Source organism: Brachyhypopomus gauderio, chromosome 12 (genome assembly GCF_052324685.1).
Source record: "Brachyhypopomus gauderio isolate BG-103 chromosome 12, BGAUD_0.2, whole genome shotgun sequence".
Taxonomy (NCBI): Eukaryota; Metazoa; Chordata; class Actinopteri; order Gymnotiformes; family Hypopomidae; genus Brachyhypopomus; species Brachyhypopomus gauderio.
In genome coordinates, this window is record NC_135222.1 from 1,902,622 (window position 1) to 1,919,659 (window position 17,038).

Here is a 17,038-nt window from a genome sequence, read left to right on the forward strand (position 1 = left end):
TTGCATTTTATTCCCTTTTTTTACCTATTGGACTGGTACTTGAGGCATAATCATAGTATAATTGAAATCTACTGGTGGTCTTTAACTCGTAGTAGTGTAGTCCTGATCTGAGTTTGAGTGAAGAAAATATTGAAGGCTATGAGCATAGATCAGTACAATATTTTTAAAGCAAATATTTAACAAAAAAAAAAAACAGAAAATACACAAGAGACATAGTTTTCTTTTGGGATGCTGTATATTTATTTTACATAATGATTTACTTTGTTACATTCTAATGAAATAGGCCTTTTTGAGCAATTTTGCAATAATGGCACACATACCTAAGATAGATACAAGATGTCTATCTTATAGTGCAGCATGTTGATCATATTCATGGGACAGGCAAATCGGAAGAGGCACATTTTTCCTTGACAGTGTCATCTACAATTAAGAATGAACAGCATTTAAAATAATAAATACATGAAAGTATTGAAATATCACATTGTGCTATGCCATGAAGAGAATGTTTCTCACCTTTGGACACCTGAAAATAATGTTTACAGAGTCCTGATCTGAAATAGAGACGATCAAGACAATCTGTCTGTTCTTGTTATTGGTTGTGTCAACAGAAATTCCAACCAAAGGAGCTACCACTGTAATGTAGTCTGATGCCCTAATGTAGGAAAAACAAAGAGGAAAGCAAAGAAAAAAGTAAGTGTGATTCAGTTTATCACAGTGAAAGACATGGGGGAGACGAAGACAGCCTCCACGTGGCCTCCCCCGCAAGTAGCTGAAGAGTAGTTGCAAGGTTGCATGCCCTTCAAGCGAAACAAATGTCTTCACAACGTCCACAGCCTAAAGTTCCTGTGCTAGCGCTTTTCCAGCTTAACATTGAAGGTCTCACCACCGCTAAAATTGCCGTCCTCGAGCAAATAGTCAACAAGAACAATGTAATAGTGATCACCCTGCAGGAGACCCATATGGAAAACAAGAACATGCTGAGAGTTCCAGGGTTCACCTTGGCTGGTTACATTGCCAATAAACATCATGGCATTGCAACATTTGTCCGCAAAGACATGGCATGGTCAGCTGCTGGGCAATCCCCAGAGGGGGAAGAGATAGAATGGGTAATAACGAAAGTATATGACATCGCCATTGTCAACATCTACAAACCACCGCCCAGTAGACTGCTTCCATCGTCCCTGCCAGATGTCCCAGCCCCTGTTGTGTACACTGGCGAATTTAATAGCCATTATACAGTCTGGGGTTACAGCAGTTCCAACAGCGATGTCGAAGTCCTGGTAAACTGGGCCTCAACTGTAGATGCAACCCTCATATATGACCCAAAGGAACCACTTACATTCTACTCTGCCCGCTGGAATAGTACTACCAATCCAGACCTGGCAATTGCAAAATGGCATAACAACCAACCACTCCACGTAAGACGCACTCTGGACATGTTTCCTCGGTCACACCATCGACCGTTGCTTATTACTACCACATCTTTGGCTCAGCCGGTGCAGGGGAGGGCTGTCAAGAGGTGGAATTTTCGGAAAGCAAACTGGGCAGGCTTTACCGAACAAGTTAGCCAGGCGGCCGCCAGTCTATTAGCCCCGTGTATTAACAACTTAAACGATGCCTACGACTCATACTGCAAGATGCTGCTGGCCGCCGCCAAGAATAACATCCCCCGTGGTGTACGCAAGGCATATGTCCCCTGCTGGGACGAAGCATGTGAAAACCTACTCCGCTCCCACACGGAAGCACAGACCAGTGAAGATGGGGACAAAGCAGCAGATGATCTAATCTGCAGGTTAACCGAGAAGCGTAGGAAACGCTGGATCGAGACGGTGGAGTCAATCGACTTCACACATTCCAGCCGACGGGGGTGGCAGACCCTGAACAAACTGACCGGTAGGTCAACAACTCCAGCACAATGTCCCATCACTGCAAACTCCATCGCATTGCTCCTGTTGAGTAATGCCCTAATGCAGACAAGGACTCCGCTCGACAGACATCAGCAAGAGTCCATGAGCTGCTTAGGGCTCCAGGGTGTGATTCTAACCTATCTACTAACTTCACGACGCAGGAAATTGATTTGGCAATCCAATGCCTGAAGACTGGCAAGGCACCAGGCATAGATGGCATTCACCCTGAGTACATAAAACACCAAGGCAAGAAGGTGACTGATTGGCTTTGTTCCTTCTTCTCTGCATGCCTTCAGTACTTAAAGGTGCCCAAGATCTGGCGTTGCACGAAGGTAATAGCCCTGCTGAAGCCAAACAAGCCAAGTGACGACCCTAAGGGATACCGGCCCATTTCACTGCTGTGTGTACCATACAAGCTCCCCGAACGTCTCATCCTGGCGCGCCTCACCCCAGTGATTGATCCCCAGCTGCCTAAAGAACAAGCTGGCTTTCGAAGTGGGACATCAACAACAGACCAGGTGACCCTCCTGGGCCAAGACATAGAGGATAGCTTTCAGGCAGGAGAGAAAGCTGGCGCCGTCTTCCTGGACCTCACAGCTGCCTACGACACTGTCTGGCTGCGTGGGCTACATATGAAGCTCCTGGATACCATCCCAGACAAGCACATGGTGAGCTTCATTATGGAGATGCTGAGCAACCGCAGCTTCAGGCTACACACCAGCAGTGGCCAAAGTAGCAGGGTGAGAAAGCTCAGGAACGGTGTCCCACAGGGCTCAGTGCTGGCACCAATGTTGTTTAACATCTATATTTACGATCTACCTGTAACAACATCCCGGAAGTATTGCTACGCAGATGACCTGGCCATCTTACTCAGTAAGCCATCCTGGGAAGCAGTAGAGGAGGGCCTTTCCAAGGACATGGACATCCTGTCGTCCTATTTGAAGAACTGGCGTCTCAAGCGCAGTGCCGATAAAACTGTAACAACAATGTTTCACCTTTATAACAAAGAAGCAACCCGCAAGATTAACATCATGGTCGATAACGTACGGCTACAAGCCCAGCACTCCCCGACGTACCTAGGAGTGAAGCTAGATCGAACACTGTCCTTTTAACAACATCTGGACAGTGTCAAGGCAAAAACCACTGCCCGCGTTGCACTGATACGCCGTCTTGCTGGTACAGTATGGGGAGCCAGCACAGAGACACTGCGCATCTCCACTGAGGCCTTGGTGTTCCCCGCAGCCGAGTACTGCGCCCCGGCCTGGTGCCGTAGCCCTCATGTGAAGAAGCTGGACACAACGCTCAACACAGCCTTGCGGACTATCTCTGGATGCCTAACTGCTACTCCAACCTATCAACTGCCTGCCCTCGCTGGTATTGCTCCAGCAGAGGTCAGGCGAGAAGCAGCTGTGCTGGCCATCGCCCGGAAGGCAAAGGTGTGTGAATCACACCTTCTTCATAAGGTTGTTACAGAGTCACCACAGCACATGCGCCTCAAGTCCCGATGCCCCTTTGCTACACACGCCCAGGAATTGCTTCGCACAACATCAGCTGACACCTTCAAGGCCTCCTGGGTGAAGGCAAAATGGAGGGACCAGTGGAAGGTAGCAGGGCCATCTATGCTCCACCACTACATCCAAGACCCAACAAATGTCCCTGGCTAGTACCTCACTCGTAAGGAGTGGACAACCCTTAATCGCCTGAGGACAGGGGTGGGACGTTTTGGTGCATTAATGCAGAAGTGGGGTCTCGTAGACAGTGCTCACTGTGAATGTGGGGACCCATTACAGACAGTGGAACATGTGATAACTAACTGCCCCAAATTCCGGCCTCCGAACGGTGCTCGTGGCTTAAGGGACCTGGATGACAAAACATTGGAATGGCTTGCAGCAACAGAACTCAAGGTTTAAGGACATACGCCAGAGAGAGAGAGAGAGAGTGAAAGACATTTGTTGTTTTGATCTTCATTAATGTACCTCCTGTTGTAGATGCTGAGAATGTTCAGGATTTCTGGGAGTCTTTCCCATTTCAACTTCAAACGGGCAGCAAGTTTTGACTCATGCAGGCCGGTCTCAATTTTGGCATGTACAGAATATTCCTGGCAATCTACACCCCACGCAAGCTTGGCCTAATAGGAAAGAGTCATGCTCAATTTAAGTTCAATACATGTACATTTGCAAAAGTTGGTGTCTTGTCTTGAAAACTGCTACAGAAAACCAAACTTACAGCGATTTTATGCTTGCTTGGCAGAACACCATCAGCACAGATCTTCCATTTGTCATTTTGCGCAGTTGAAGAAAACACAATCTGGACTCTTGAAGTGGACTTGTCCAAGTAAGCAGCAAGCTGATATCCCAGTGCACGGTCAGTTCTAACAGCACGAGCAATGATGGCAAAGGCAGGTGGAACAGAATCTCCAAGTAATTTAGCCTACAAGTGTAAAGAGACTCTTTAGCACTTAAAGTGGTGCTCATGGACCTAAAATTTTGCCTTGTGTTGGTCATATTTAAAATCACAACATGAGACTTTGTGGTACCTGTTTCTCAAAACTGGAGCTGCTGGTGCCTGCCACTTCCTCTAAGGCCAAATACTGCCACAAAAGCAGAAAACTCATTATTTAATACATTTGTCGGTTTAGACACTATTATTAAATCTTCTTTAAATATTTTTATGTTTGAAAACCTTGTTCTTATGGAATTGCTGGAAGCTTCCACGTGTAGAAGTGGCCTAAGAAAAAATAATGAATGACTCATAAGATTGTTTCTGTAGAAGGTCAGAAATAAAAATAAGCACTGGAAGACCACATACATCCTGAAATCAGTGATTCACTCTAAGCTTACCTCAGATGTGCGAGCACTGGATGAACTACTGGAACTACTGGAACTTCTGGATCTCTTAGAACTACTGGAACTGCTGGAATTACTGGGACTCTGATTGCTGCTGATTGAGGAAGAGGAGCTCGATGAGCTTGACCCGATGTTCTTCAGTCCAGCCTTCAGCATTTCCCTCAACCTCAACAGGACGTTACGTTCTTCTGAGCCTTCACCTTGATCAAGGCTAATTCCTTTACTCAGCTTTTCAGCTGCCTCAGGACCAAGTTGGACCTCAAGCTCCAGTCTTTCAAGGGCAGGGCCATCAGCTAAAGTGAACATGAGAGTAAGTTTGCCATATTTTTATTCCTATAGGTAAAATATCACAACAGATCTTATTCAAGGTTTATCCTGAGAAATTACCTCGCATTACTGAAATGCGAACTGTGTGGTGTCCAACAATGTAGTAAATAAGATCGTTGTGAATAAAGCCAGCGTTGCGGAAGGAAATGTCTAGGCATGCCTTCGTGCGAATTTTGGGGATGACACCACACACTGTCTTTTGAAACGAAGTAGGGATCCAAGTGGGCTGAGCATCAGAGGGCGCTGGAGGTGCCAGAGACACAACCCTCTGACTAGGGAGGTCCTCAACGTTCCTGGCTACAGCCACAGTCTCAAAGCTGTTGGAGCAGGTTACAGTGACAAATTAAAGCTGACGATATGCAAGATCTAAATGGATCTTATTACGTATATTAACAGTTTTATTAAATGCTTTATGTTTTTTAGAATAGAAATACAATAAAGACATTTTTCCATTACCTAATGGTTGCAACATGATCAGGACATTCAACAGGTACAAGCTCCACCTTGAAATTATTCTTTGGAAGGTCAGCTTTTACACTAAGTTTTCCTGGCACATTTATATGGATCTTTCCTTTGGCTATTGCAGCAGCCTGAATGAAGGCAGTGTTCACTCCAATTACAGCAAATGTCTGCATGACAATACTGAAAGAAAAACAATGGGAACATTTTGATGGTGTTTTACTGGCTTGTATTCTGAGTCAGTTGAAAGGTGTCTGTGGTACTGTACCTTGGTCTGGCCTCAGCATGCAGCTGAATATTAGTCTTCCTCAAGTGGTCAAGAGTGATGGGCTCTGTTTGCTTATGTAAATGAGGTGTGATGGTTGCCTGAACTAAAAGATATCAAGGAACACCTTTAATCAAACAGAACTAATAACGTGCATTGTTCAAGCCAGGATGTGATGTTGAAGTGAAGCCCTACCATTGATAGATGCTGCAGCAACAGCAGCAGTGTAATGACTGAACTCCATCGGCAGACCAACAGCAGTGGGAAGGATGCGACGCACCTCAGCTGGCATCATGGGCTTGGAGTACTGGACATCAATCCCAATCTGAAGTGCCCTAACAATCTCCCTCAGGTATTCACGTTTCCCTGTAGCAACCTCCACAGAGTGAATGACAGATTAGTTTTGGCACGTAAATAATCATTACTTTTTTAATAAAATAATTGCATAATTAAATACCTGTGCTGCTTGTTCCATGACACTTTCAATTAGGTGTTTGTCAATTTGGCCAAAGGCAATTTCTTGTCCGAGGAGTTTGACGTACATGGAAGCCAGTGGCTGATTTGTTGGCAACAAATTTCTCCAATCCTTCAATTTGGAGAGGAATAACAAAGTAAATATGTGATGAAGTAGATACAGATTAATCTATTGAAATTAATTGAATTCAATGTTAATGTTGTCTTCTTGCCTTCATGATGTGCTTTATCTTGGTCATCCAGTCAGTGTTCTCATTACCAGCTTGGATTTTCGTCACAACTTGCTGGAGTCCCTCTGTTCTCACACCAACCTGGATGAAAGAATAAGTGGTCATTCCAGTTGTAGAATAAAAATCTCACCATTTAAATGAGTGCACTGACACCCTCAAACAGTGCGCGTCCTACCTCAAGAACATCAGAAGCAGCTCCAGCCAGGTAGGCACGTGATTTTGCCACAACAGCTCTGGGCACGATGTTGGCACCATCATTGATTATGAAAGCGCTACCAGCAGCACCAAGCATAACAGGAGCTTTGAAGGTAAAATAAACATTTATTCCTCAGCGATAAAATCATTTACTTATTTTACTGTAATTTACCGTCTTTGGAAAAATAGCAAAGTTCTTTAACACTTACACAAATAAACGTCAGCACGGAAGGCTCTGCTGAAACGGAAGCTCAGTCTGTCCAGTCTGGGACTTAAGATTCTGATGGCAACATTAGCTGCAGCAGCCCTGTAAGATGTAGTAGTCACAGTAGTCATTTCTGGGTTGCAGTTTAAAGTTCAACAATATAAGTTATAATTTCAAAAGTGAGACATTCTTACACATTGACGAAATCAGGGGCCATGCTTCTTGTCAGAGACTTCATGTGAGAGTAAGTAAAGCTGGTGACTTGCATGCTGGGTTCCTTATCCAAGGCATCAGCAATAGTGGACATAAGAGCTACTGAAGGCTTGGTATCAAAGAGCAGAATACAGGCAACCATACGCAGTTCAGGATGAAGAGTCTTATCCATATACAGTTGAAGTGCCACCGTCTGGACCTAAAACAGAGCAATTAGACTGAGCTCCAGGTTGAAAATGTGCTAAAATGCATATTATGATCAATCATCATAGGATGCTTACCATGTTTGGTTCTGTCTTGGCAATTCTCCTAAGGGCCAAGATGGCATTATCTTTCACTTTCATGGGTAAATTTGCAGCTGCAGATCCAAATCCTGGGAGGAGTTTCATGATGGGCTTAATGCTAGATGGGTGGCCTGCATTGCCCAGAACCTTCAGTGCCAGGGTGAGTTCATGCATATCAGCTCTGGAAGTAGCCTCAGCAACAATGTCATGGATCGGCTGAGGAGAAAAATTCAGAGATTAAATGTGTTTGTTTTTAGACCACGTCCATTAGAATTAATGAACATTGAAATGAAAATGTTCATCACACTGAACGGTATAATTGTTTCCTCTCTTGATCTCGGATCATGTTTCCAAATTACATTTGTCCACATTGTTATATTTGATACCATTTGATACCTATTAAGAAAAGTAATTGAATCTAAAGGAGATGATTTATGCACATAAATCAGACGTTTTACCTTCAGGAGATCAGCAGGACATGAAGGAACTTCAGCACAGTATCTGGCAATCATGGAACCATAGCCCAGCATGATCAACTCACGCAGCATTGCAATCGATTTGATTTTCGGGTCCAGAGCCAGACTCTGTTCAACATAGCAGAAAGTCAGAAGGTTTTTTAGCATTTATAAGTGTCAGCTGAACTTCATTTACCATAAGGATAAAAGTATCTACTCACAGCAGTCATGCGGAGAGTGTCAGGATTAGCCTTGACCATGTGCAAAGTGAACAGAAGGCCCTGGATGAGTTCTGGCTTGGTTAGCTCATCAGCTTGGAACTTGTGATTGATGAATTTCAAAGCTACTGGTGTACCAATAACAGGTATCGTATCCAGAATCCATCGTCTACCAGAAGAAGAGTTTTAGAAAAGCACAAATCACACTGCACTGTATTTCATTGAAATGTTCTAAGGAATTTTACCTGTAATCATGCTTGGTCTTGTACTGAGCCCAAATTGCCTCAATATCATCCATAGTTGCAAAACGCAGGAGTTGCACAAGCTGAACATACTTCAGAGGAGCATCGTCATGGACTTTATTTACATTGTTTTCAACCAGATGTTTCAAGACCTCCACAATCTGAAAGTAACGGAAATGGCTGAAGTTTTGATGGCATAATAAAATTACACTTGTAAAAGAACAAAATGTTTCTTTCAGAAAAATTCATGAAAACATATTCATGCATGTTAATGTACATGAGCAATGATACCTGAGCCTGTACATTGTTGATCTTCAGAAGCTGAATAGGGGTTTGAAGAATCTCAGTGCCAAACTCATACCGTAGGTTTCCACGGGCTGAATACTGGTCATTGCTAGGAGCGGTGGGCTTGTTCTGCACCTCCAGTAAGTTCAACGTTTGGCTGGTGTGAAAAATTACTTTTCAGATTTTTCATACAATATTTTATCAATGCAGTGACAGGATGGAAAATACGAGACGATAGATCGTACTTGGCTCTCATTTGTGCTGCTCCATTCAGTGTATTGAATGCTGAAAACTCATGGACCTCTTCAACTCTAGCCTCAGAGACCACAGGTTGAGCATCAATGAACTTCATGTCGTACGTGTAGGTTGCAGTTCCAGTTTGACTCTTAAGTCTCTGTGATGAGAACAGAATGAGTTCTAGAAGGTGTACACTTTACCAGTTTTAATGCTCACTTAAAAATACTGAACTCATTGATAATGTTTGATCTCACCTGCTGGCATTCAACACATGTCTCAAGATAGGCCAAACCGATATCCTTGATCACCCTTTCATGGCAATCGGTCAGGTCTTTGGACTTGGTCACAGCAATGTGATTGGTTCTTCCATCTTCTCTGATCATATAATGGGTCTTGCAGACACCCTGGGTTCCATCCTTGGAAAATGAAATTATTTAAGCTGAGATGGTAGATCAGAATATGACTGAAACATCAAGAGATATTAAAAGAAATGTGTTCTCGTACCTCATGCAGTTCATAGACGTGCTGGGTCTTCTTCAGGTTGAGCTGAAAGATGTTGAGGATACCTCTGTGCAGGTTCAGAACAGTAGAGGAAACTCCAGCAGGGGCAAATACTTTTCCAACCACACCATTAGAGTACTCAAATTTGATGGGAGTTACAAGCTGACTCTTCAGTGCTGAGGTGAGTTTAGTGGCAGGAGTGAAAGAATCCTCAGGCCAGACACCAGAGTACTCAAAGAGCTTGGGTTCCAAGAGCTGAACACAAAAGGATCCCAAATCTTTGTTAGAGTTTCTTAAAAGCACAAACTAGCCATGTATGTGTTGATGACATAGCCACAGTTCCTATTTCATGCAATGACAAATTATTTTACCTTCAGGACACATATGTTCTGAGCTGTAGAACTGATGAGAACTTTGCTGCTGATTTTCACACCAGCCTTGGCCAGGCCCTCCTGAGGCACACCACCCAAGATCCGACCCTCATAGTTGTACACAAAGGTCTTACCGGCAACAAAGTCTGGAACTTATGAAATACATTTCATCTTTGAAATACCTTAAATAATAATGTCTGAGTGTGTCTACAATGAGAATAACCTCATTTTTATAAAAAAAAAAACACTTACCTAGGTTAATCTGTTGACTTGCTAAATGAAGTAAGAAAAAAATAAATAACCATTTTGCAAAGATTTGCAACTCGATTACAGATTCCAATGAGTGTTTCTGAGGAAATTAAACCATTATCTGATCATAACTTACCCACAAGGGCCACAGTCAAGGCAAGCACAACAGCTCTCATGGCTGGTTATCCAGTGGTGGATCCTCAGAGAGGGTGCCTTTTTATATCATCAGTTTTGATGAGTAAAGAGTTGTTTTCAAATGAATTATTAACTCATGAATCCCAATAGAGATGGTCATGATGTATGTTAAGCAACTTACATAAATCAATGATTTTAAGGTCAGGATCACCTGGTCTCATGTCATGTTGAGAATAATGTCCACATGAAAAGTACATTTGAAAAGTTTATTGTGTTGTTTTAAAATAATATATTGAGATAAACATTTGGTTTTTGAGGGAGTTTTGTTTATGGTATTTTTATCATATCTTGGAGTAGGCTAGTAATGACAATCCAAGCAAGCCTTTATAAGAAGTGCAAAGTATATGTACTAAAGTGTGGTCCTGGAAAACCATCCCTGGTGTCTGTCATGAACCTGCACGAGCAAATGCCAACAGTGTTAAAAACTAAAGAATATAAACATTTTATGTGTTGGCATACCTAAACCCTTCATTTTAACTGTATATTTAAGACTATACTATGGAATGTATATAAATGTAATTGGAAATAGATACTATCACTATTTGTCAAATACATTTTGTACATGAATATGACCAATGGAGATGATATGGACATGATATGGATATGGATGATATGGATAGCATTAAATAAAAAATGCAGCAGGCTTTGAACACCTAAATTCAACCCCACTGTTATTGTACCTGTACTGACATTTACATCTGTACGTTTACATTGACATGTCAGGTTCATGAGCATATGCAAGATGCACAAAACTAGTGAACGTAAGTAAAGTAAGTAAAAGTAAGTTAGACATTTGCAAAAAGTCCTATTGTTAAGTTTGATGTCTTTTTCCACTGTAAGTGAAATTCTAAAAACTCCTATGCAGTGTGAAAGATAACGTGGCTCATGACATGACCTGGGATAATGTGACCCAAACATCACCACTGCTCTGTTCTCTGGACTTTGAATACAGTGTTTGACAATAAAATTTTCATGTCAATTTTTTTTATGTTGCTTCAATCTTGACTATTAACCCTGGTGAATTGTTGTGTCTCACTCATACACTGATTTTATTTATTTATTTATTTTCCTTTTCTCATTCGTTATTTACAGGCGATTTTGCCTTAATATTATCCAGTCATGGCCTGGTGGTTAGGGAACTGGTCTCGTGACCGGAGGGTCGTGGGTTCGATCCCCAGACCTGAGGCCATGACTGAGGTGCCCCTGAGCAAGGCCCTTAACCCTCAACTGCTCACTTGTATAAAAAATGAGATAAAAATGTAAGTCGCTCTGGATAAGGGCGTCTGCCAAATGCCATAAATGTAAATGTTAATATTACATTAACCCTGATGAGATCCGGGCGTGGTCTACCTTCTTGGGGTCCAGCTGGGCGTGGGGGACCCATTGCATTTTTTGTTAAAATAATCAGCAGATTTAGCCCAATTGCAAGTAAAATAAACAATACATATGTTAAATTAGTTTGCTCTCATTTATTTATTAGTTACTTTTTTATTAAAATGTAACACAATAAGGAAATGAATCATAAATCATGCTGGCTGACAGGCTGGTCCTATGGCTAGCTGCTGACGGGCTGGTGCTAACGGAGCTGGCTGCTGCTCATCCTCCTTTTCATTATCACTATCAGACTCTGATATTTCAGAAATGTGATCCTGAAATTTCTTCTTCTGAATCACCATCAAAATCCTCTGTCTCTTCCAATAGCAGCTGTAAGGCAGTCTGAACTGAGAATTGCTTTGCCATCTTTTATAGCATTTTTAGCATTTTTAGCATTTATAGCATCATGTCCCCATGATTGGATGAAACACACACTCACACACACACACACACACACACACACACACACACACACACACACACACAGGTCCAGAGAGGAGGGAGGGATAATGAGGGCTGAGAGAAAAGATGCTTCTTTCAGATCTCACCCCTTTGTCTCTATAGAGATTCTTCGTCTGCTGTCTGACAATATGCAATCAACCCCTGATGTGACAACCATCAAAGGTGTTGATGGTTGCTCACCTTTGCATGCCAAACTCCTCTGTCCTTTGTTTGTATATCCTTTAAAGTCATACAGACGACTATCAACTACCCAACCCAATGTTGATTGCCCACTTTGACTAGCCCAGGGCCCAGTGGACCCTGGACCCTGTATGTAATACAAATGTGAAGGGGGGGGTACGGGGGGGTGGTCATTGAAAATATTTTCTGATTTATGTTGCTCACAGAAAATGAGCCAAGGACCAATGAATCTCAGTTTGAAAAAAAAAAAATTGTAGAATTTTTTTAAGCTGATTTTTTAAAAATGGGTCCCACAGACCCTTGGACCATATAAGGGTTAAGGATAGAATATTGGCAGACGCTCCCTTGGGCCCCTCCCCCCATATGAGGAGTGATCCGTTGTTTTTTTCCAAACGGTTTTTTTTCCCACCGTGACACACACGGAGATAGGGGAAACATCTGTACGTCGAGTTAGTTAGGTTAAACGTTTAATATTGTTAACGAAGGGAATGGAGAATTCTACACTAATACGGACAGAGTTGATTTTGAAGAAGTTATGATTTCGTTTTTTTTCTTCTCAAACACTGAAGAATTGTTATTTGAAGATATCCTGGTAAGTTGTGAGCTAAATGGCTAATCGTTCATGTACGGAAGAATTAGTTACCTTGTTCAGTGTTTGAGAAATGAGAAAGAAACCAGTCAGGATACATTTCTGTTGTGAGTGAATTCTGAAAGTTATTCATACTTTGAAGGTGTTATTTCGATGTAATGCGTATGAAGGTAAAATGCAATTTAGCTATGTTAGTTACTTAGCTAAGTCATTGCTAGAAGAGTTGGCTATAGTAACATGCAACAGTGGGGGAAAGGGAGAGCAGAAACGTATTCAATGTATAAAGTTGTTGTAATTTCATGTTATGTGTTATTGAAGTATGTACAAGATTCTTGATTTGTGATGATTGATAAATGTTGAGGGATTGGAAACTGGCTTATCGCTCTGCACGTGTGTGCAGGCTGGTTTTTTTTATGCTCCATTCTAGCGCCGTTCATCGGGTCGTCTTGAGGATCCCACCGTCGTACCGTCACATTGTCCTCCGCCTTCAGTGGACTGCTGTTGGTCACAGAGTGGTAGGACTGGGCAATTGTGCGCTGTTTAAACATCGGATCGCAGACCTATTTTTTTTCCCAAACACACACACATACATATTTTTTCCTTTTTGACTCAATTTTTCATACATAATTTTCTCATCTCAGAATCTCAGGAAAAAGACTGTTTTTTTGTTTTTTTCCTTTCTACTGCTGAATCCAACATAGGACTGAGATGCAATGACTGTTCTAATTCTGTGAACTTATGTTTGTAGTGTTAATGTTGACATTTTATGTATTTGTGCAGATGGTTGTTGGTCCTCATGCTATAGTGTATTATAGTCACTTCACCTTGTGTAATACAATACATCCATCCTGCAAGTTTATTGGTGCAATTGTGTTATTGTGGGTATAAAGGGCGTAAGATACTGATTTGTATTCGCTACCGCAGTCCTCCTATACGAACCCTACGATACCGAAAACGACTAGTCCCGGCAGAGATTGCCTTGGTAGGCAGGGTTACACTTTGCATTAAAGCAGTCACAGGTCAGGTTTTGTTTGGCTGTGCACATGCAGCTGACATCCCTGTATGTCAGTTCTTCTCCGGCTATGGTCACTGTCTGATGCATCCTCATGGTGGATGGTGTGATGGAACTGCCCTCCACCACGATGTACACAATACAAGTATGGACATTGGTTTCATGATATTCCAAGTTAATAACCAAATGAAGACACATATGATTTATTGGTTGGATTTATTAAGGCAATAATACAGGAAGTGACATCACACCACTCTGGGGTAGGACTATAAAAGGCCTGATGTGAATTGTTTGGGAAGAGAGGTTTTTTTTTCTGGTGGCAGAGCAGGTAATGCTAAAAGTAGCAAGTATCTTGATGATTGAACTGACAATTGATTTGAGTCTTTTGTGAACTAGTTTTTTTTGTATGTCTTAGTTTGTTCCTGTAAATAGTTTTCTTGCCTCTATATGGGGATTAAATAAACACCACTACTTCTTTGCACCCTACTTGAACCAGACCCTGTGCCTTGCCTGCCGGTCACTCACAGATGGAATTGGTGGAACATCATTGGGCATCTCCAAAACATTCTAAAATGTGGTTGTTGCTAGGTAACACCATTTTATTGACAACTGAAGTCTAGTTCTGCTTGACATTTCTGCCTTCAATGTTTGCAACACTATGCACAACATTTTCACATTCCAACAAATATACACACTTGCCCTATAGCCTCCCTTACACATTTTCACATTCCAACAAATATACACACTTACCCTACAGCCTCCCTTACACATTTTCACATTCCAACAAATATACACACTTGCTCTATAGCCTCCCTTACACATTTTCTTGGACACTTGGTGCATTGCATAAACTGCACGTGGAAGTGGTTGGTTGTGGATGTCCAGCTTGTGCTGGTGATATCTGGGGACTGTGTGGAGGGGTGATGAGATGTTGTATATAAACTGCACGTGGAAGTGGTTGGTTGTGGATGTCCAGCTTGTGCTGGTGATATCTGGGGACTGTGTGGAGGGGTGATGAGATGTTGTATATAAACTGCACGTGGAAGTGGTTGGTTGTGGATGTCCAGCTTGTGCTGGTGATATCTGGGGACTGTGTGGAGGGGTGATGAGATGTTGTATATAAACTGCACGTGGAAGTGGTTGGTTGTGGATGTCCAGCTTGTGCTGGTGATATCTGGGGACTGTGTGGAGGGGTGATGAGATGTTGTAGAGCATATTTCCTGTCCTTGATGCTATGATATGTTTCCCTCCACTTTTTGCGTTGTCTGCACTTTCCTCTATCACTTAAGTTATTAATTCGTTTCTTCCTGCCTGATTCTAGGTCTTCCCTGTATTTTTCTCTTTCCTTCCCTAAATATCTTTCTCTCCTCTCTGGGTCAGCATCACGTCGAGCACGATAGCGTCGCTGCTTTTCTGCAGCACTTAGTGGTGGATTGGCACCCTGTAAGTATGGCATCCATATTGTGAAACTGAACCTTAACTAATTTCATGTAAAACCTTAAAAAAGGCAAAATAGTATTACATAATGTATGTAATATTCACAATAATAAATCAATAAACCAGAGGCCTCTACTCACTCCTGTTACAGGCACTCAGTCCTGTTACTCTTTAAATGAGTAACAGGACTGAAAGTAACAGGACTGAGTTTTTAGCATAGAATTAGCAAAAACATGAAATATAGCTACATCGTGGCTATAGTAATAGCAGAGGTGGGACCAAGTCAGTGTTTTGCAAGTCTCAAGTAAGTCCAAGTCTTTATCCTCAAGTCCCGAGTCAAGTCTCAAGCAAAGACAGTCAAATCAAGTCAAGTCTCGAGTCAAGACAGGCAACAGTCAAGTCAAGTCCCAAGTCTGAAACTTGGAATTTCAAGTCCTTTCGAGTCTTTTTTTTTTTAACCAATGTTGCAGGTATATTTTAAATGTAAATAATAGACATGTGTTCTTTTTTAAATCTGTATTCTCCTCAAATTTTGATAAAACATGTGCAACTGAAAACACGTATAAAATTTTTTTAAATTACACCTCTTTATTGCTGTGACGTTTGGACAGAAGCAGCAGGAGACAGAGGCTGAGGGTGACCTGTTTTATTCTCCATGGAAACTTAGGAACTCAGGCACCACGGCAGTAGAAACAGTAAAGCAAAAGAAATATAGAAGACAAGCGAGCAACGAAGACTAAGGCACACAGGTGAGTAATACTCTTCTCTCCCACGGAGCGAGACGGGGTAGCCAGGTGAATGCGCAGCACTGGACGGCGCGACCTGTGGAAATAAATACACCCCAGCTGATTAGAGACAGGTGCTAGTATTCTGGTGATTGGGAAGGTGGGAGTGATCGAGGCTGTGAGGGTGTGCTGCGTGTGGTTGTGGGTAAGCGTGTGACCGAAGGTGTGTGTTTGGGCGCCCTCTGGTGGCCTCCGGGCCGGCCTACCGTGACAGAACCCCTCCCCAAGAATCCCTCCAGCCGGACTTTCCTCGGGTGTCCCGGACGGTGCGGAGCAGGAAGACTGGGATGCTCTCGATGGAAGGAGGCGAGCATGGAGGGGTCCAGCACCTGAGAAGCCGGAACCCACGACCGCTCCTCAGGACCGTAGCCCTCCCAGTCCACCAGATATTGCAGTGCTCCACCCGACGCCGAGAGCTCAGCAACCTCCTAACGTGGTACGCAGGTCCGTCTGACAGCTGTAACAGAGACGGCGGTCTCGGTCTCGCTTCCGCGCTCAGAGGACCTTCCCGGTACGGCTTCAGGGCTGAAACGTGGAAGGCTCTGGACACTCTTCTGTCCCCAGGCAGTCGAAGCTGGAATGTAACAGGGTTAACGCGTCGGGCAATGACGTAGGGCCCCGCGTAACGGTCTGTCAGCTTACCCCTTGGCCCGAGACGGCCATCGCTGGTTGACACCCATACCTTGTCCCCTGCGTGGTACTCCGGGGCTTCGCTTCTCCGCCGGTCTGCTTTAGCCTTGAAGCGTTGCGCCGCCTCCTGCAGCTTACGGTGCGTATCAGCCCACACTCGCTCGCTTCTCCTGCACCAGTCCTCCACAATCGGTTGGTCGGATGTGGCAGCGTTCCAGGGATATAGAGCCGGCTGTCTCCCTAGAACGCACTCAAAGGGTGTTAGTCCGGTGCTGAACTGAACCAAGGAGTTCTGAGCGTATTCAGCCCACATAAGCAGCGAACTCCAGGTGTCGGGATACTCACTGCAATAGGCACGCAGGAACCGTCCCAGCTCTTGGTTTGCGCGCTCTACTTGCCCGTTAGCCTGTG

At 43.3% G+C, this 17,038-nt stretch overlaps 1 protein-coding gene across 1 annotated transcript; it reads right to left on the reverse strand.

Moving 5' to 3' along the window:
- Window positions 1-216: 216 nt before the first annotated feature.
- LOC143528571 (vitellogenin-like) lies at window positions 217-10,166 on the reverse strand. Its single transcript, XM_077024330.1, has 27 exons — window positions 10,100-10,166; window positions 9,967-9,987; window positions 9,715-9,866; window positions 9,347-9,598; window positions 9,097-9,258; window positions 8,851-8,999; window positions 8,612-8,762; window positions 8,324-8,481; window positions 8,082-8,247; window positions 7,864-7,989; window positions 7,403-7,621; window positions 7,103-7,320; window positions 6,913-7,010; window positions 6,684-6,808; window positions 6,491-6,589; window positions 6,262-6,390; window positions 6,000-6,180; window positions 5,808-5,910; window positions 5,537-5,722; window positions 5,141-5,397; window positions 4,748-5,046; window positions 4,590-4,634; window positions 4,444-4,497; window positions 4,134-4,337; window positions 3,884-4,035; window positions 514-652; window positions 217-420 (listed from the first exon to the last, which is right to left on the reverse strand). Exons 1-27 carry the CDS (start codon window positions 10,137-10,139, stop codon window positions 346-348), a joined length of 3,960 nt encoding a protein of 1,319 aa, XP_076880445.1. The 5' UTR covers window positions 10,140-10,166; the 3' UTR covers window positions 217-345.
- Window positions 10,167-17,038: the final 6,872 nt, after the last annotated feature.

Bases quoted from the DNA above. Each gene is read 5' to 3' on its own strand.
- LOC143528571 (XM_077024330.1), bottom strand. From the start codon at position 10,139: ATGAGAGCTGTTGTGCTTGCCTTGACTGTGGCCCTTGTGG. The intron at 9,867-9,966 runs GTAAGTGTTTTT...GTATTTCATAAG, and splicing joins AAGTCAACAGATTAACCTAG to TTCCAGACTTTGTTGCCGGT. The intron at 653-3,883 runs GTACATTAATGA...TTCCTACATTAG, and splicing joins CTCAGCATCTACAACAGGAG to GGCATCAGACTACATTACAG.